This window comes from Rattus norvegicus, chromosome 11, assembly GCF_036323735.1.
Source record: "Rattus norvegicus strain BN/NHsdMcwi chromosome 11, GRCr8, whole genome shotgun sequence".
Taxonomy (NCBI): Eukaryota; Metazoa; Chordata; class Mammalia; order Rodentia; family Muridae; genus Rattus; species Rattus norvegicus.
Window position 1 is genome coordinate 96,703,550 of NC_086029.1, and position 21,514 is coordinate 96,725,063.

General features: G+C 44.8%; 1 protein-coding gene across 5 annotated transcripts in view; it reads right to left on the reverse strand.

Moving 5' to 3' along the window:
* Positions 1-21,514, reverse strand: part of Klhl22 (kelch-like family member 22) — a 40,912-nt gene that overhangs the window by 8,382 nt on the left and 11,016 nt on the right. For 4 of the 5 annotated variants that reach the window (XM_063270457.1, XM_006248700.5, XM_006248699.5 and 1 more), the window contains exons 3-5: positions 16,479-16,644; positions 11,232-11,950; positions 3,904-4,096 (exon numbers count right to left, since the gene is read on the reverse strand). In XM_063270457.1, the coding sequence (XP_063126527.1) occupies positions 3,904-4,096; positions 11,232-11,950; positions 16,479-16,644 (1,078 nt within the window). The remainder of the gene's footprint in view (positions 1-3,903; positions 4,097-11,231; positions 11,951-16,478; positions 16,645-21,514) is intronic. The other variant, XM_063270458.1, reaches the window with a different exon arrangement.

A 21,514-nucleotide genomic window follows, 5' to 3' on the forward strand; every position in this document is an offset into this window, starting at 1 on the left:
TCCCAGCAACCACATAGTGGCTCACAGCCATCTGCAATGGGATCTGATGCCCTCTTCTGGTGAGTCTGAAGACAGAGACAGTACATAAAATAAATAAACAAATATTCAAAAAACAAAACAGAGGGTCTTTTACCAGCAAGAGTTGATTTTGAAAAGATCCAATTTATTAGTTTTTCTTTTTCATGTCTGATGTGTTTGACATTAAGTCTGAAAAGTCACCTAGTCTGCATCCTGACCATTTTCTTCTGTCTTTATTTTGTTTTGTCCTTTTGGTTAAAACAGAGTCTTGCTAAGTAGTTCTAGAAGTCACCATGTAGACCGGGCTGACCTAAAAGCAGCCTGATCTGCTGCGACCCTCCTGTATTCTCCTAGTGCTGAGATTACAGGCATGTGTTACGTCAGGCTCCTGTTTAGATTCATCTGTCTAAAAGATCTAGTTTTACATTTCAGTCTATAAACCACTTTGAGTGACCTCTAAACCACTCTTAGCCCTCCATTTCCCTCCATCTCCACAAGTCTGGCCCAGCCCTACACTAACACAGGTCTCAGCACAGCCCTCCTTATTCCTTTTCTAGGCTCTTTAACCTTTCAGCTCTTCACAAGGGGTCTCCAGGTTTGTCCCTCTCAAAACAGACTACGAACCTCCCGGGATGTCCTTTGTCTAATGAAAACAGTTAGCTATTTTTTTTTCAGGCCTTGCTCTGACCCTTACTCAGACAGACAGTCCCAAATAATACATCTCCACTTAACCCTTCAAGAGTCTGCCAGGACATTTCAGCCTTTATTTCTTTCATCAACTTATTGAATGAACTGTAACTAATTAATGATTTCTGGGTTATTAATAAGTCACCACTGCATGGTGACAGGGCAACCACTAATCTCCATGATTAGTACACAATAGTTGGTTAATAGTGGAGGAGATGACTACTACATGCATGAAAAAAGGAAGGTAACTACTAGATGCCAAAGTAAGGTGAGTGAGTGTACTGGCTGGTTCTGTGTGTCAACCTGACGCAAGACAGAGTTATCACAGAGAAAGGAGCCTTAGTTGAGGAAATGCCTCCATGAGACCCAGCTGTAAGGCATTTTCTCAACTAGTGTTCAAGGGGGGAGGACCCAGACTATTGTGGGCAGTGCTGTCCCTGGGCTGGTGGTCTTCGGTTCTACAAGAGAGCAAGCTGAGCAAGCCAGAGGATGCAAGCCAGTAACTAACATCCCTCCATGGCCTCTGCATCAGCTCCTGCTTCCTTGAGTTCCAGTTCTGACCTCTTTGGTGATGAACAGCAATGTGGAAGTGTAAGCTGAATAATCCCTTTCATCCCCAATTTGCTTCTTGGTCATGATGTTTGTGGAGGAATAGAAACGCTAAGATAAATTGCTACCAGGAATGGGGTATTCCTGTGATAACCTGATCATATTTTGGGGAGGACTGTGGAAGGACTTGGAACTTTGAGCTAGAAGAGCTCTCTGGGATGCTCTGTAGGAGACTGGAAGATAATGTTGAGAACAGTGCAGAAGATGGAGGCCTGGCTTGTGAACTTTTGGAGGGAAGATTAAAGACTCTTTTTAGGGCCGTTGCTGTTTTGATTGTGAAGATTCTGTGGTTCTGGTTAGCTGGGGCTAAAGAATCAGCCGTGATTAACAAGATCCCAGAACCACTAAAGCAAAACCTTTGCATTACTGGGGCTATTGATGCTGTCAGCTGGAGCTAAGAAATTAGCGGTGATTAAGAAGAGAACAGCATCATTGAGGTGAAATCTCCTGGGAAGTGTTTCTGAGAGCACAGAGAAGCTGTGTTCCAGAAGCAGCCACAGTTGTACCTCGTGTTGGCAGCTGGGCTTGGTAGTGTGTAAGAGTCACCCAGGTGGTACTGGTTTTGAAGGCATGAAGGGGTCATGAAGAGCAGCTGAGGCACGGCACTGTGAGAGGTCATGGGAGGCCACTGGTGAAGGTACAGTTGCAATTGATGCCCAGGACTGAAGGGGTCATGCAAAGGAGTTGAGGTTTGGCACCAGGAAGAGAGCCTGTGAGAGGCTATTGGTAAAGCCTGGTTGCAGTTGAAGCCAGCAGTTGGAGATGCCAGTACCATGAGATGGTCACCAAGAGCAGCAGCAGCAGTGGTACAGGCATCTGGAGAAGTCACCCACGCTTTGGAAGCCCAGAAGATCATGAGTGGATCCCAGATATTGGACAGTTAAAGAGTTTGATTTTGTTTTTGATTGTGACTGTGCCCTGATATATTTCCCTCTTGAAGAAAGAATTTTAGTGGAGTCCACAGTTAAAAGAGATTTTGAATTTTAAAAGATATTGAGGGGGTTGGGGATTTAGCTCAGTGGTAGAGCACTTGCCTAGCAAGTGCAAGCCCTGGGTTCGGTCCCCAGCTCTGAAAAAAAGAAAAAAAATTTTTGGATATTTTAAAGGGATTGATCTTTAATATGTAAAGATTGTGGAACTCTTAAAGTTATTTAGATCTTGGGGATGAATAAGAAAGTAAAGGTTGAGGCTTAATAGTGATGTGTTTGAGTGTCAAGTTGACAAGGTGTCAATTGTACTGGCTGGCTTTGTGTGTCAACTTGACACAAGATGGAGTTATCACTGAGAAAGGAGCTTCAATTGAGAAAACGCCTCCATGAGACCCAGCTGTAAGGCATTTTCTCATTAGTGATCAGGGGGGAGGACCCAGCCCATTGTGGGCGGTGCCATCCCTGGGCTGGGAGTGTGAGCTGAATAAACCCTTTCCTCCCCAACTTGCTTCTTGGTTATGTTTGTGCAGGAACAGAACCCTGACTGAGACAGTGAGGTTCAAGGCAGCTCTTCTGTGGCCAAGATGACGAATTGCAACTTTACAGCCTCAGAGAGTCCAGGAGCCTTTTAAACTCCTGGAAAGAACCATCAGTTGTCAAGAGATCTCAGATATTTTCCATGTAAAATCTGTTCCTTTTTCCACAAGTAGGGCAGAGCTTCCTTCCTGCAAAGAGCAAGGCCTTGGCATGGCTAGGGGCCTATAGAAAGGATGGCAAGAATTAGATCTACTGTCCATGACTTGTGCAGAAGATCCCAATCCCAATCCATTGAGGTCAGTCTTAATCTCCAAGGGTTTGAGGAAGAGTGAGAGGGAAAGCAATGGCAGGTAGTAGAAAAAGTCCCAAGGCCAGAGCTCCTGCCCAGGCCCCTAACAAGGGCAGAGTTTGAATGTATGCCCACTCTACTATCCTGATTCTGGGCCCAGGGATCCCTAAGGTATCAGTCTGGAGCAAGTACATCAAACAGATCCACACACCTTCCCTCAGAGTCTTAAGCTTCAGAGCTGATGCCAACAAGACCTACTTCTTGCCATGAGATTCCACATGCCAAGGGGTTTGGAGATAGGCCAAAGTACCTCAGAACCACAAAAGAATAAGAATTATCCATAAAGTATTATGTTTGTATAATGTACATAACCTTAAAGATCCCTGAACTAGACTAAGCCAAGGTACTACTACTATGCTATATGTACATGATTTTTATTGTCTTTGATAAAAATGGAGCCCCTAAAGTATGTTGTGGCCTCTGGAAAGTCCTATGGCTGTTTTCTGTAGGAGAGTCTGTGTAAACACCTATGAATCAGGCTGCCCTTCAGCCTCTTAAAGTCCCTTTATTTTGATATATTTGGAAATCGTTCTATGGAAGTAAAGGAACAAAGCGAATGGCAGTCTCAACACAGGGGACTCCCGAGGGGCACTGGTCTGCGAGTGAGTCTGAATGCTTAATGCAAGGCCTCCTGACAGGCCCACAACACTCCATACAGAATCCACTTACCACGCCTGACTTCCCTGACCTGGTTCCAGGACCAGCCTCGACACCTGGGTCTGAGTATGATCCATGGAAGGAATTGGGAAGGCTCCTGTGGTAGGGCTTCCTTACCTCCTTCTTGAGTGGGGCCACATATTCCCAGGAGTTGGTGGCAGGGTCATAGCGCTCCACAGCACTCAGGTTATTGTGGTAGTCACGGCCTGCCACAGCGTAGATGTACTTCCCCACTACACACACGCACAAGTCTGCATGTTCCTGCTGCAAGGACTGGATCTGGAACCAGCGATTGTGTCTTGGGTCATACCTTTGGAGGACATAAGGACAGTATGTCAGTGACTAGGAAAGCTACTTCCCTTTCAGGTCTACACTTCCTACCCCCCATTTGCCTGGTCTGAACATCCTTCATCCTGGCCATTAGGACTTGCTGACCCAGAGCCATGTCTGCAGACGTCTGGAACACAGTGTACTCACAAAGTGGCTTGGAAATGTAGCCAGGAACACCCCTTTCAGGTACAGCCTCTCTAGGATTTGTACCTCCCCAAATGTCCATCACAGGCTACCCACAGGTGTTTCTAGGACCACCTTCCTCTCACCTGGGTACAGGAAGGCCAAAATTACAGCATTTCGTCCAGATGGGTACACCAGCCTCTCCCAACACTATCATGTGAGGTCTACAAAGGTCACCTTGTGCACCATCACATCCTTGTTCTTACTGATAGTAATAGGTTCCTCTAAGCCCTCTCATACATCTGAAATAACTACACTGTTCCCTGCTTGGAAACAGCTAGGGAAGTTGTCTTCACCCCTACCCCCTCAGGGTATCCTTGCCAAAGTGGAATGTCAACTCTCACCTTGAACTTTGGTTACCAGAGGTCAGGATCCTTACATTCCAGGGACCCCACTAAAGGAAATGCAACCCACTAAAGAAAAAAAATGAGGCTGACTACATGAAGCCAGAGGACTCTGTACAAGACCAGGAAGGCGGCTAGGCTGAGGCTAAGCTGGGGGTAATCACAATGAAGAACAGTCCAGATAAGAGGGACATAGGAAAAAGAGAGTCTGAGGCAGGAAAGGAGAAGCATTCACTTGTTAACCCCTTGCTGAGAGTGCAACTTTCAAGCACTGTTGCTATAGCTTACTTTTCTGATATCAGGCCACATTATGTCACTCACAGAAAAAATATAGTATCCTTAAGGCACAGCTTTGTTTCCCTGACAACTGTTTAAAAAAAAGTCTAACCCTTAAGTAACAAGAATCATCTAGCCTTGCACAGAGCCAGTCCTGTCACTGTTGCCCTCCCTCCCTTTCCCCATGTCTCTATCCACTGAACAATCCACACCCAGGTGCTCTCAGTCATCCAGCATACCAACTGTCTTCTATGGCCTCTACTGTATTTTAGATCTATGTGGCTGTTCACTTACCTATTCTTAATAGAGTCTTGAATTCCCCTTGTCCTCCTGTTCCCAGCAAACCCACCAGCAAAACCCATGCATGCTTATATTCTGACGCCCAGACATCTGAGCCCACATGTAACTCCCTCTACAACCTAAGACTATCCTCATTCTTTTTTCCTTTGACACTCTAGGGACTGAGACAATGGCCACCAGATGTTAGGCAAGTGTTCTACTAACAAGTTATATTCCTAGCCCTCCTTTTTCCTTAATTTAAAAAAAATATTCACTTATATATTTTATGTATAGGAATGTTCTTTTTGTATGTATGCCTGCATGACAGAGAAAAGTATGAGACAGAGCAGGGCATCAGCTCCCATTATAAAAGGTTGTGAGCCAGCATATGGGTGCTGGGAACCAAACCCAGGACCTTTGAAAGAGCTGAGTCATCTCTCTAGTCCTACCTTTCCAAAATGCTGAAACAGGGTCTCATGACGTTATCCTGGCAGGCTGAGAAACTTGCCATCTGGTTAAATGGGGACACCCCCTGCCTTTCCTGCACACTGACCTTCTTTATGTATGTGCATTCCCCTCCTCCCTGGTTTTAAGTTCAGCCAGGTCAGAAGCCATTTCCCCTACCACAGCAAAACAAGACTCTGGAGTTTCCCACCTGATTCTCTCTGACCTTCAACCTCAGTTTCTTAGGCTGAAATTCTTTGGACCTTGTGGTTTCAGGCTTAAGAAAACACAAACACATATTCCCTGAAACTATAGGTTTATAGATTTTATTCTTTTACCTATCTGTATCTGATCTCTTCCTCCCCACCCCACACAAGGCCTTGTTACATTAACTAAGGCTGGCCTTAAGTTTGCTAAGTAGACCGGCAGGCCTCTAACTACCAATCCTCCTGCCTTAGCCTTCCCAGCACCAGGATCACAGATATAAATGGCCACGTTCAGCTGACCATGCTGCTCTTTAGTGGAGTCATTTTCTAGTTTATTTGTGTGTGTGTGTGTGTGTGTGTGTGCGCGCGCGCGCGCGCGCGCGCGTGTTCATGGGTGGGGGGGGAGAGAGAGAGAGAGAGAGAGAGAGAGAGAGAGACAGACAGACAGACAGACAACGCGGATACCATGGCATGTAAGGTCAGAGGACATCTTTGTCTATTCTAAACCTTTGTACAGGTTTCAGGGATTGAATACAAATTGCCAGTATGAGGCAAGTGCCTTTACCTACTGAGCCATATCACTGGCCTCTTGGGTTTTTGTTTCTTTGTTTTTATACAGGGTCTCATGAAACCCAGTCTGGCCTTGTACTCCCTATGTAACTCGACCCTCCTGTCTCCTCCCAAATATTAGAATCACAGGTGTGTACCACACGGGTCTGATAAAATGGTTCAGTGAATAAGGCTGCTTTCTGCCAAGCCTGATGATGTGAATTCTATCCCTGGCATCATCATGGTGGAAGTAGAGAACTCTGATGGACACACTAAGAGGATGTTTTATAAAAACGTTTTTGTGTGTGCTGATATGTTCCTATATGTGCCTGTAGAGGACAAAAGTCAATATTGATATCTTCTTATACCACTTTCTACCTTATATTTTGAAATAGAGTCTCTCATCAAACCTGGAGCTCAGTTTTGGCTTCACTGGCTGGCCAGCAGGCCTTCAGGACCCTCCCGTTTCTACCCCTGCCACGTACTGGAGTACAGATGGGCACCACCATATCTGGCTTTTATATGGGCACCAGGAATCTGAATGATCCTCATGATTGGAAAGCAAGCTCTTTACAGACTAAGCTATCTCTCCAGCCCAAAATTCAATATTACCTATAATTCAGCTAACACTGCTGTGGACTGAATGCCTGTGTTCCAAAAACCACCCCTGTGAAATCCCTGACAATGCTCTCGGATTTACTCAGGCCTTAGGGATGGAGCCTAAGACAGGATTAAGTCTATTAAGAGATTAAAAGCCAGACAGTGGTGACACACACCTTTAATCCCAGCACTGAGTTCAAAACCAGGCTGGTTTATAGAGCGAGTTCCAGGACAGCCAGGGCCACACAGAGAAACTCTGTCTTTAAAACCACTAAAAAAAAAGGAGGAGGACGAGGAAGAGGGAGGGAGGGAGGGAGGGAAGAAGGAAGGAAGGAAGGAAGGAGGGAGGAGGGAGAAGGAAGAGGGAGGGAGGAAGGAAGGAAGGAGGAAAGAGGGAGGAGGAGTGGAGAGGAGAGAGGAGGAAGAGGAGGGAGGAAGGAAAGAGGGAGGAAAGAGGGAAGAGAAGGGAAAAGGAGGAGATGAGATAGTCTCTCTACTATGTGAGGACACAGCAAGAAAAGGTCCTCACCAGACTTAATAAGATGATATTCCAGAACCAAGATTATGAGAAACAGGGGTTGGGGATTTCACTCAGTGGTAGAGCGCTTACCTAGGAAGCGCAAGGCCCTGGGTTCAGTCCCCAGCTCCGAAAAAAAAAAAAAAAAAAAAAAGATTATGAGAAACAGGTGTTTGGTAGTTAAGCCACCTACTCTGTGGTATTTGTTATAGCAGCCAAAGTTTTCTAAGATAGTAATTTTAACCCACACATTTGAATTGCCAAACTACTATAAATCGAGAGGTAAAATCTATGTTCAAACATGTTCTAGGTCTTTGTCAAATTTAGCAAGTTGTTTTTTCTTCTGTATTTCCATTACTGTGGTGGTGTGAGGAGTATACACTGAAGAACCAGGAGTTAAAGAGTTCTATTACTAAGCTTTATCACCCCAGCCCACCATTCTCCCTTTGTTTGAAGTAAACTCACTGATATCTGCCTGTCTCTGTCTCCTAGGACTATGATTAAAGGTAAGAACCACCAAATTTGGCTTCCAGACTTCTTTTCACTTCTTGTGGCAGTGTCTGACTAAGTTGCCCAGGCTAGATCTTAACTCATTCAGTAGGCCAGGCAGATCTTGAACTGGTAACCTTCCTGCCTCAGCCTCTTAAACGACAGGGATGATAGGCTCAACTATTAGTGTTTTAAAGTCTATTAGAATTTTTAAGGCACATGGAAATCCTTAAGAGAAAAACCCAAAATACTACTTTAATTTATTCAGCTACAGCTATGAAAAAAGTACAGAGTGGCATGGGTAACTCCCATAGTTTAGATGGACACCTCCAAAGGTCTGTTTATAAAGGCCTTGTGCTGCCTAGTTTTTATGTAGAGTCATCAGAGAGCAGAGAGGAAGCCTCAACTGGAAAAACAAAACAAAACAAAACAAAAAACCCAAACCACCTTCACAAGATGAGGCTGTGGGAGGACCCAGCTCATTGTGCATGCGGTTGCCCCTGGACTGGTTGTCCTGGCTTCTGTAACTCAGGCTGAGAAAACCATAGAAGGCAAGCTAGTAAGCAGCAATGCTCCAAGGCCTCTAAATCACTTCCTGCCTCAAGGTTCCTGCTCGGTTGGAATTCCTTCGTTCACTGCTTTTGATGATGAACTGTGATATGGAAATGTGAGTGAATTAAACCCTGTCTTCCCCAATGTGTTTTTGTATATGGTGTTTCATCACGGCAATAGTAACCATAAGATAAACCTGATCCTCAAAGTGACCGTTTGGGGAGGTACTCTAGACCTGCTTGGATCACTGGAAAACACACCCAAGAGATAGTGAAACCTATTACAGCTGCACATACCTCTCTTATTGTAGCACCAGGGAAGTGGAGGCAGAGCACTGCTCCAAGTTCAAAGCCAACCTGGTCTATAGAGTTCTGGGCCAGCCAGGAATGCAAAATAAGAACACCCTACCACCCTCTTGGTGTAAGCCTGCCTGTCCTAGAACTCACTCTGTAGATCAGGCTGGCCTCAAACTCTGAGCTCTACCTGCCATTGCCTCCTGAATGCCAGGATTAAAGGAGGACACCACTACTACCCCACTTTCTTTCTCTCTCTCTCTCTCTCTCTCTCTCTCTCTCTCTCTCTCTCTCTCTCTCTCTCTCTCTCTCTCTCTTACCCTGTCTTTAAACAACACTGTGTAACTCTGCTCTCCCTCCTGTTTCCTGGACCACAATGTGACTATAGGTTCAGTGCTCCCTCCGCTGCCATCTACCCTCACATAGGAACATAGGACAAACCAGAGGGTATACTGCATAAATTGCATGGTCTTGGTTGGACTTTAAACTTCTCAAAGTATGCAGTAAATAAATGTTTTCTATTTATCAACTAGTTACTTTAGATATTTCATAGTAGTGATATGAGGCCAAAACACTTTGTATATATGAATTCAAAGAAAGAAAATAAAAGAACTAGTGGAAACAAAGGCAAATCAATTTGCTTCACAGGACCATTTCTTACAGGTTCAACATCAGAGTTCTAGAACATATTTGCTAAGCAGTATGTCCTCAGATTGCAATACTCTATCTACTATAAAATAATGTTTTCTTACATTCTAAGAGCTTATAGATTTTAAATCTGGTAAACTATGAATACAGAAAAGAAACAAACTCAGAAAAATCTATTTTAGGGATTCAGCCACTTCCCAGCAATCGGGAGGTGAAGACAGAATGGCCATGGATTTTAAGATCATCCTCACTACTCAGCTAGTGAGTTTGACCAAAAACAAAAACAAAAACACACAGTGCTGGGGTGGAATCAGGGCCTTACTTACTCAAGCTAGGGAAACATTAAACACTGAGCCGTAACCCTAGCTTTGTAAGGCTTGAGATGACTAGGAAGTAAATGAAGTTTTCATTTGGCAGAGATGACAGACACCCTAGTCAGCTGGCACGCAGGGCCTGGTCCTTGCCACAGCAACCTTGTAAATTCCTGTTCCTTTGATCCCACCTGCCATGCTCCAACTTCAGCTCCCAGCTGTCAGTGCTTTGGAGAGGTCTGCTTTGTAGCTCTGAATAGCTAAGGCAGGGCAGTCTGAACCTAATCCCACAGCTAGAGGCAGAGCCCTGCAAGAAAGAAGCTTGCAGGCTTGACCTGAGGGAACGCAAATTCATCCATGTTCACTGAAGACAGGATTCAGTTAGAAGGGAAGTGAGTCATTTCCTTCTTTCTGAACTCTGCAATCCCAACCATCTAACCGTTATGTATTATAGGTAGGTTTAAGTCTCATCAGTTTACCGAAGATGACTGCTTCCTAGGGCCAAGAGAACAGAAATGACCAAGAAATGCCTGCTTTCTTCTTGGTCAGTGTCACTGTGCTTTCTTGATTCATGTGGCAGGGCCAGAGCAGAATCCAGCCTTACCCTTACAGCCAAAAACACAGCTTGCATGTCAAAGTGAATTACATCGGCACTCAGCTCAGAGCTGCTCTCTAAAAACATCATCTTAGCTTGTAGTAGGCACCGGGGATGGCAGGGGTTCCCACATACACCAAGGTATAATGAAGAGAAAAGGCCCCTTAAAATCCATTGGTAGCTGGAGACTTAAACTAATGTCTCTTGTTCTGTCCAAAGAAATGGATCTCTGGGACCACAGCTAGAAGCAACCTGCAGATCAAATCAGTTCACAAAACTCCCTCAAGAAAAACTGCCTCCTCCCAGAGTATTTATTGAGTACATACTCATCCGACTACAGGCCCACGGGGAACTTAGTGAAGGCTCAATGATGCTTACTGGTCCTTCCCACTCTCTGTACTCAGATGTGGGCTCCAGCAGGCAGCATCTGAGAGACATCCTGGCTGGCAATATGGAGAAAAAGAGCAGAGACGTTGAAAAAAGGACACTGAAGAGGCAGACTGAAGATGGCAGGAGCCACTGCCCCAGCCCCTTACTGAATAAGGCATGCTCCCTGAGCACAGGCAGCCAGTGACCTTCTGCAGACAGCAAGGATAGGTGGCTGTGCTTCAGGGTGACTGAGTTTCTGGACAGCAGGTCAGGGGGCGAGAAAGCAATCTGAGCCCTTTTCCTTATTTCACTGTGGTCCACTTTGTCTGGATTCATCTGGACTCCATTACATGACACAGGGATAGCCCAGAAAAGCTGTTAACACTCATGTAAAACCCACAACTCCCGCACCTGGAGCTGCCTAAGGATAAAGGCAATGATGACAAGTGCCCTTTCATACCTCCAGCATCGGGACTCAGCTCGGAATCCTTGGACATTATTGTCCCCTCCAATTAAGTACACGAAGTTGTTGAGCACTGCAATGCCCTGGTTGGACATTCGGGGCGCTAGAGAGGCAGTGAAGTGTTTCCACTCTCCCAGAAGGGGATTCAGGTACTTGGCCTGGTCACTGAGGATTGTAGATGGTGTGGAGTGAATGCCCCCAAAGCCCACAACACACTGGAAGTCTGAGCGAAGCTCTGTGTGTGGGCCCTGAAGGCTGGGCTGCAGGCTCTCATTCCGGTGGTACATAAGGGCACTGGCCACTGTGTCCCTCAGTGGGCTAGGACCAAGCTTGTCGTGCAGCCGCTGGAGGACCTCAGCTTCCATCAGGGGAAAACGCACAGTCTCTAGGAGCTTGGGGGGTTCATGCAGTGAGATCTGGTCAGCCTGCACCTGTTCCATGGAGTAATGGTAGAGCAGGGCCCCTTCATACACTTCAGTCTCACAGGAAACCTCCAGGCGATTGCTGCTGAGGAGAGAGTAGACCTTCTCCAAGGGAAGCTGGCGGTACTTGTCAGTTCTTGAGAAGGCCACAAAGTTTTTGAGGATGTAGGTATCTAGCTGTTGGGTCAGACGGTTCAAGTCAAAGAGCTCTGCCAGCCGGTAAACATCAAGGATGTTCTCCTCATCGACCCATGACATGAGGAAATCACAGCAAAAGTGGATAATTTCTGGTATCTGTAAAAAGAAGGATACCCACTCAAGTCTGAGCTGCAGGACTGCATTCAGGTATAAAGGGCAGGATGACAGCAGAAGTAAGGCATGCGGAAATGGCTGTCCCCGAAGCTGGCCTTCTGGGACTGGGGAAAGCAAGGTGGAATCTTTCCTCAACCATCCCCAACTTTTTCTGATAGAAAATTGGAACTTCCTGCAGGTTTAGTTTAAAACCTGCTGTGGTAATACAGGGCATGTTCTTAACCCCTCAGAGCCTCGATCTCCATTTACAGAACAAGGGTGAAGTGGGAAGAAACAGGCTGAGGACGAGCACAAGCACCACTCAGCAGACAGGCTTTCTGATATATACCACCTGCTTTTAGAGCGAAAGTCTGAGTGCAAAGGAAGTAGGATATGTCACAGACTGCTTGGAAGGAACCTGTGGCCACTGGCACTCTCTACAAGAGCCAAAGTGCTGCAACCAACAGTACACATGGCTCTTTCTGTCAAATTCTCTGAAAAAAACCACATCAGTTGGAACTGCAGATCAGGCCCCGCCACTGCCACTTAATACTACACACAGAACTGTCAGCAAGGTTCTCCAGACATTCACCAGCACCAACACTAAGACCCAGACTCATATTTCTTGAAAAGCTGTGAACCCATCCTGTGGCCTCGGCCTGGGCTGAGAAACCCACTCTATTCCAGTGGGTACAAGATTCCCAGGTGGCAGCAGTACCTGTGCCTAGCTGCACAGCACTGGCGGGAGGGAGGGAAGGCAGGCCATAAAGGCACTGAGAAAGGAGGAAGCCAAGAATCAGGCAACAGAGCCCTGAAGGCTACTCAAAGACACCTGGCACTTGTCAGGCAAAGCAGGACAAAGCAAAGACAAAAAGATAACTTCCTGCATAGTAAACTAGGTACAGCTAAAGTCTTTTACTTTTAAATAAGATCTTACTGAGTAGCTCAAGCTGGCCTCAAACTCACAGTAGCTTGTCTTAGCCTCCCAAGTGTTGGGATTAAAAACACATACCACGGGGCTGGAGAGATGGCTCAGTGGTTAAGAGCACTGACTGCTCTTCCAGAGGTCCTGAGTTCAATTCCCAGCAACCACATGGTGGCCCACAACCATCTGTAATGGGATCTGATGCCCTCTTCTGGTGCATCTGAAGACAGCTACAGTGTACTTATATATAATAAATGAATAAATCTTTAAAAAACAAAAAAAAACAAAAAAACCCACATACCACTACATCTAATATATTTTTTAGAAAAACAAGATTTTGGACTCTCACCAAAAATAGAAAAATATACACACATTTTTGTTTTGAGATAAAGTCTTGCTATGTTGAGTTCAAGCTGTCCTCGAACTCACTTTGTCCATCAGCCTAGCCCAACACTCAACACTAACTATGTAGATGATTTCCCCTGCCTCCACCTTGGACGGGAGTGCTTAGATGACAAATGCGCATTGCCACACCAGTTCTGTTGTTGTTGTTTTTTTTCTTTTCTTTTTTTCAGAGCTGGGGACAGAACCCAGGGCCTTGCGCTAGCTAGGCAAGCGCTCTACCACTGAGCTAAATCCCCAACCCCAGTTCTGTTGTTTTTATTTTTTGAGATAGTGTCTTACTATGTAGCCCTGTGTGTCCTGGAACTTACTCTGCAGACCAGGCTGGCCTTGAAGTCATAGATCCCACATATCTCTGCCTCCCAAGTGCTAGGATTAAAGGTGTATTCCTCCATACCCAGCTTCACTTCATCCGTTTATACAGGACAGTATAACAATTATTTGTGCAGCATTTAATTGATACAGCAATCTTGAGATGATCAAAGGCATACAAGGAGCATGTAGGTATGTTACACATCAATGGATACTCCACTTTACAGAAGGCCTACAGACCTTTGAACTCTGATATCCACAGGGAGCCCTAGAACCGGTTCTCTGAGGGAACTGCAAGATTCAACTGATCTGATTCAACTACTATCACCAACAAATTAACAACTATATACAGAGAAATTCTGCTAATATTTGAAGTATATTAATGTTTAGAATTAAAAAAAAAAAAGAAAACTGATGCTCACTTGCCAGACAATATAGTGCAGGCTGAATAGACACCTACCCAAGCAGAGAAATGCATGCCCCATTACCAAACTCTCCAGGTTCTCTGTGGTTCCTGGACATCTTCCTTTGCCATTGTTTAACTCCCTAGCCAGCTCTTCTAGTCTTCATCTTTTCCCTAAAATACTACTTCTGCCAAGGGCCTGAGCTTTGAAGACAAAGCAGGGCCCTGAGTGAGAACGAGCAGTGCCACCCTAGAAATAACCCATCCCCTTGCACCAAGATCTCCTGCAGTGTGGAATCCCAAACAGATACGGCTGAGGCTCATCTGGTACAGGATCCCCAAGCAGACAGCCTCAGAATGGAACATCCTTTCCTGAGCAAGCCAACAAGGCCGGTTTGGCTAGGATTCAGACCCACGTCTCTAGGGGCACCGTGAAGGTACTGGTGGATGTAGCAAATGGTGGCAAACTACCAGCTGCAATGGCCAAACTTGATTTGCAGATTCCACTACGTTCTATCAGGTAAAACTTGACACACCAACACAAGTTCAGACTGTTGCAGAAATGCCCTCCCTCGCTTCCCCTCCTTCCTGATGGGCCTGTCATTGCAATTGGTAGGGGAACATCCCCCCTCACCTTGCCGGTTTGATATTAGCTTACCCAATGGGACCCAGCCTCCCCTTCCCACTCACAGGCCCTCTGTGGGACTGAGCATTGTGTCCTCCTTGAAGAAGCTGTAGGGCCTCTCTCTAACTTCTTTGCTCAACCCAGGTGGGGAGATGGGGTTGCTTCATTGGCCACTCTCTGCCCCTTCAGCTCTAGAGTAGCTGAGCCTATATCCTAGGCAGCTTACTGGGGCCCTCCTGCCCTGCTGCTCCCATAGACCTCCTGGCTCTTAGCTGGAGGGAACCACCATGGTTCTTCCTCCTTGTCTTTCCCACTCCTTATAGCTGCTTTCCCTAAAAGTTAGCTTTGAACTTTTTATTTAAGGAAACAAAATGAAAGAAACCTAAGAGTATGTATTTATATATTTAAAAAGAATGTTTAAAGATATTATTTATATGAGTATTTGTCTGCAAGAGAACCTAAGTTCGGTTCCCAGGACCCACATGGGTTCACAACCATCCCTAACTCCAACTCTAGAGGATCTATCTGATGTCTTTAAGTACGAGCACACATATGGTATAGGCAAAACACTCACACCTATAAAATAAACCTAAACGAATTAGATTAGTTACTGTTCTTACAAAGGACCTGGGCTTGGTTTTCACTACCATATGGAAACTAGTAACATTTGTAGCCCCAGTACCAGATCATTTTCTTCTTGTCTCTGCCAGAACCAGGCATACATGTTCACATACATACATACATACAAGCATAAAACATACAAAAAATAAAAATAAAGAAAAGAGAAAGGGGACCATGCACATGTGTATGGGACCAGGTACTCAGGTGGCTGAGGCCAGATTGTGAATTTAAGGTCTGTGTGTAATACAGTAAGACTGTTTATAAAAATAAGAAAGAAGAAAGTGGGCAAACACAACTGGTGGGCAGGAAAAACTTGTGGGTAGTGCAGGGCACGGGACATCACAGAACACAAGACCATCACAAACACGAACCTCAGGTTGGACAGCTTGTGTTTTTTTTCCATACAGGGAAACCAGGCCAGAGGAAGGAAGCAGCAAAGAAGGAAAGGACAAGCTAAGAGCATTGGTTCATGCCTGTGACCCCAGCACTCTGGAGGGTAAGGCAGGCCTGCCATGAGATTAGGCATCCTAAACTACATACACTCTAGGCCAGACTGGGCCATAGTGAGATTATCTCAAAAGCTGAAGCAAAGTGGGGCTAGAGTGGGGCCAGGTGGTTAAGAGCACTGGCTGCAACAGAAGACTCTGGGTTTGACTCCCAACAACTACATAGCAGATCACAACCATCTGCAGCTCCAGTCTCAGGGGACCCAACACCTTCTCCTGACCTCCACAGGCACGATACACACGAGACACCCAGACAAGCATACAGGCAAAATACCCTACACCTAGGGTAAACTTAAATAAACTTAAAACCGGGGGCAAGGGTGAGGAGATGGTTTCACAGTTAAAGTACGTGTTACTCCTGAAGAAGACCTAGTTCAAATCCCAGCACACACATGGTGGCTCACAACCACTCATATCTCCAGTTCCATTAGATCCGATGCCCTCTTCTGACATGGCATACATATGTACATACAGGCAAAATGCTCATACACATAAACAAATCATTTTTTCTTAAGTAGAAAAGAGTCAAGGGCAGAAGAAGAGGGCAGGCAGGGAATTTGGGGGCACTCTGCTTCAGTTCCCAAGGCTCGACAGCAAGGTGCCCTCTCTGTTCCATCATGTCCCTTATGACTTGGCATTCCTGCCCTCTTGAGCTACCTCACACCAGCAGTCACCACAGGTCTCTGGTGAAGCCCCCCACAGGTCTGAGTCTTCTTGATTGACCAGGCAGCTCTCACCTGAAGTTGGCAGGCAGCAACCAGGGTCTCCTGCACATTGCTGAGGCTCAGCTCTAGCTCAGAAGTGTATATGAAGTGCAGGATCTGGCACATGGCATTGTAAGACACACCATGGATCAAGACCTCTTCCTGCTCCATTTCCTTCAATCCCCCAGCAAACATTCCTCTGTAAGGAAGGCAAAGAGACAAGGCACTGACAGTTATTCAGTCAGAACTTGAATGTGAGCCACAAAAAGCATTCAGAAGGAACCAAGAGTCAGTGGTGGGGCTGGCAGGATAACAGTCTGAATGTGGGAACGATGATTGCTCTGTGCTCTGAATAAACAGTCTGAAAGGGGAGTGAATCTATGGAAGAAGCCTGACCCCCTTTCCACGGTCCCAGGAACCCCATATGCACTTTCTGGGAGCCGGCCAGTGCCTAGTTTGCCTGTTGCATCATCTACTGGTACTGTTCACGAGTCTGACAGCAATAATTAAAGTTTGGAAAGAATGTACTGATGGCAAATAAGTAATCAATGAGAATCACTGCACTTCATATATTCAATGAGTGCTTACCACATGTTTGTGGACTATTGAAGCAGAACAGATAGACAGAAAAATATAAGGGGATGATATAAGGAGAAAAAGCCCCCTACAGGAGATCTAGTTTGCCTTTCTTGTTGACAGTTGAGAAGCTTCAATATAACTGGTAAGGCAAAATTGTCTACAGAGGTATTATATATTTTCTCAAACAAAGGTGTGTACTGGCACACACCTTTAGTCCCAGCACTCAGAGGCACAGACAGACTGGTCTGTATGAGTTACAGGACAGATAGGGCTATATAGAGGAAGCCTGTCTAAAAACAAAACAAAACACCAACAATAGGGCTGGAGAGATGGCTCCATGGTTAAGAGCACTGCCTGCTCTTCTTGAGGTCCTGATTTTAATTCCCAACAACTGCATGGTGGCTCACAATTATCTATTGTGTAATCTGACGCCCTCTTCTGGCATGCCAAGAATTATGCCAGAAAGGCCAGATTATTTGAAACCTTGAGTTCAACCATCTAAGGGCTTGCTGACAGTCTGATTCTAGGAGTATCTGGAGGACATAAGATCCTTTGCTGGGCAAAGCAGTTGGGCAGATAAAGAAAACTTCAGCAGGAACTGGTTTAAACAAAACAGTTAGGAGTCCTGCCATGTCACATTAAAACGCTCAGATAGACTCTGATCAGGTATTACAAGGCAAGAGGCAAATGAGCAGGACCAAACAGGTTTTTATTACTGTACGGTAAAAGCTCTGAGCAAAAACCTTCTAAAAACCCACCATCCCTGAGCCCCCAAACCCACCAATCCCTGAGCACAAAGTTCCACCAATCCCTAGGCTTGGCTTGAAATTGTACCAGTCTTCACCCTAGAAAACTTCTCACCCCACAACCCTATATAAACCTGTCTTTTGCTCAATTTCCTGCTGCTTCTCCCCTTAGCAGAGGCAGCCACCATTTTGTGTCTCTTTCAATAAATCTCTTGAATGAGGTTTGTTATGCAGTGGGACTTTGTGATATTCTGTGGTTCAGGACTGCCAGGATACTGTGACATTCAGAGCTGTGACACTGTAATTACTATCACCGTCACTATATTACACATCACTACATAATACATCACTGTATTATTTTGTGTTGCTAGAGTAGGACACTAGCTCTCACAAGTTTCCTACCGCTGAGCTACACCACCTGCCCGAAGATGGAAGACCAAACACCCCAAGCAGCAACTTTGACCTTTCACCTATATTTTAACAATGTAACAAACAGAGCTACAAACTTAAATATTAAAGACCTGATAATATTACTCTGCTACAATGTGTTTCCAACTGGAAATAGTCAAAGACAAAAATGGTCAGAGACAGAAGTTTGATACTGTCTGGGTGTGGTGGTACACACTTTTAATCCCAGCACTTGGTAGAAGAGGCAGATGGTTCTCTCAATTCGAGACTAGCCTAGTCTACAGAGTTCCAAGACAGCCAGGGCAACAAAGAGAAACCATGTCTTGAAAAACAAAACCCCAAACTGAGAAGTTGAGATGGCAATGATATTTTCTTAAAGGTATCTTTTGCACACTAGTGGTGCTGGAGGAGTCAGGGCACATCTTTACTAGCAGCACTTGAAAGGCAGAGGCAGGGGGAACCAAGCCTGGTCTTCTACAGAGTGAGTTTCTCTGCATCCAGACAAAGAAACCCTGTCTCGAAAGAAAAAACTACAACAAAAACAAAATAAACAAAAAAGGTATCTTCTGCTGGATGTATAGTCTGAAATATTTATTAATATTGTTTTGTGGCCTTGGTGTTATAGTCATATGACAATAAAGTCTGTGTTCTTTTTTTTAAAGATCTGAGCCAAGTATGGCATTGCACGCCTTCAATCCTAGTACTTGGGAGGCAGCCTGGTCTACAGTCCACTTTTAGGGTGGTCAAGTGACTCAGTGAGACTCAGTCCCCCAAAATTAATTAATTAATTTAATTAATTAAAAATTTTTTAAAAAGTTGTGGTGAAATTTCTTTAGCACTGTCTCCTAGCGTAAGGCTGGCTTGTACTTCCCAATCCCCAAGGTCACTCCAGTGGTAGGAGGACTCTGCATGCTACTTTGCTTTTATTTGAGGCACATCTGTGTGAGCTTGGCTTTTTCCCAAGTCTTACTTTTAATACGGGTTCTTAGATGCTTTAACCTTCCTTCTAGCCTATCACCCACCAGAAGGTTATTAGGATACAGGGGAAGAGGACCTGTTTAGAAATTGTTCTTTGGAGCAAATCCAGTCTGCTTTGTCAATTGTGAGTGTCATTTGACATTTGTGAGTGTCAATCCACTCACAAATACTTCACGAATACACCAGCAGTCCAGTTCAGTAGTGTTGGGATACCAAACATGAATCAGCAGCAGTAGCATGACCTAGCAGAAACAGCTAGGCTGCCAAATCGGAACGAATCAGCAGGAGCACCAGGACCAACAGGAACACCAGAAGTTCTCTTCTGTGCTCTCTCAATGAAGTAAAGATTATCAAAGATGAATTGCAAGGCTAGCTATGCAAGCCAGCCTCCGTCACTGTCTGTTGAGTCCTATTTATACCCTCCAAATATCACGTGTTCTTCATGGGTCTTGCCTCAGCACATGAGTCTGTCTTAGCAAAATTCCACACGAGTCTGCATCAGATGATATCACTCTGCCAATTGGTCTGAGTCTCAGGAAGCCACCAGAACACCACCATAACTTTTTTGGTATGTATCTCTATATGGAGTCATGTCAAATGGAGCTCAGTTATGCAATGTAAGGTGAACCAATACATGTGTGTAGTTAGTGAAGAATTCTTCTTCACGTGTCCTTTCACATGCTTGCTTTAGCAAAACATCCTTTCACCTGTGTCTGCTTCAGGAAAACACCTTTTCACGTTTGCTCCAGCAAAAAAAATATCTAACAAAACTGACTTTCCAAAGAAACCCTAAGTTTCCACTTCACATCTGGGAAATCAATTCTTACCTATCATTGTCTAGCGAAGTGGTTTTCAACCTTTCTAATGTTGCATGTGACCCTTGAATACAGTTCCTCATGTTGTAGTGACCCACAACCATAAATTATTTTCGTTGCTACTTCATAACTGTAATTTTGCTACTATTTTGAATCATAACATAAGTGTCTGATATGCAGGATGGTCTTAGGTGACCCCTATAAAAGGGTTTTTTACCCTGGGTTCGGTCCCCAGCTCCAAAAAAAAGAACCAAAAAAAAAAAAAAAAAAAGGTTTTTTGACCCCAAGAAGGGGGTCGGGACCCACAGGTTAAGAATGGTTTAGCAGAATAGAAACAGCCCTTCCGGAAGAGATTGCAAAGCCATCTCCCCCAGCTTTTAGAAGCAGTAAACAAGGGCTTCCCAAGGAGTTTCTGACAGATTTGGCCTTTAAGAGAGGACGCTGTTGGACTATTAGAGCAGCCTGAAAAGTTGTTCAGAGTCCAGGGCTGTAGCTTTGGAAGCAATCACCTGTGCTGTGGTGGGTGGGTTTTTTAGTGATGCAGCAGCAAAGTCACCCTTACCCCTTGTAAATTCTGCCATCAGTCATTTAACCAACTCCAATTTAAATCCATTTAGACTTACTTCGCACAACAGATATGGATCCACTCACATTCACACTGTATCTGACAGGTTTACTTTCCACAAATGTGGATGCTGGGCCCAAAAGTTAACATTCACAACTGAATAGTCCCATCTACCTGATCATCTTACATCACCCTCATACTGGAATCAGGAACCTTGACCCCCCCACCCCCCACTATCCACAAATGTACTAAGAGCTAGGAAATACTCACTCTAACTCTACCATCAGGAGAAGAAACGTTTTTATAAATGGAATAAAAAACCTTATCATGGGCTGGGGATTTAGCTCAGTGGTAGAGCGCTTGCCTAGCAAGTGCAAGGCCCTGGGCTCGGTCCCCAGCTCTGAAAAATAGAAAAAAGAAAAAAAAAACCTTATCATATTGTTAAAATACATTCCAATAGTCTTTCTGAACCTAGAATTGTGATAGTTTTCTACTATAAACTCTTATCTATTAGAAGAGATGGGTCTTTCAGGGACGAGTTAAACTTCTACCCAGCCTTTAATGAAGATTTGAACACGCAGAAATTTGGCAGGTTTTTGTTTTGTTTTGTTGGTGGGTCTTTTGTTTTTAGTCCTTATCTCTTTATGTAGCTCTGGCTATGCTGGAATTCACTCTGTAGACCATGCTGTCCTTGAAGTCAGAGAGATCTGCCTGCCTCTGCCTCCTGAGTGCTAAGTTTAAAGGCGTGTACCTCCATTCCTGGCTGTGAAATTTGTGGGGGTTTTTTTTTTGTTTTGTTTTTGTCAATTTAAACTATGTAATCCAGGTGAATGTTGGACTACAGGTTGTGTAGTACCATGTCTAGCTGTCTAATTTAAATGTAATCAAATGTATCTATTTCAATTCTTGTCACTGTATTTTGTGTCAAACTTTCCCTTCTGAGTTTATATTAGAAAATACTTCTCTGGATTTTCTTCT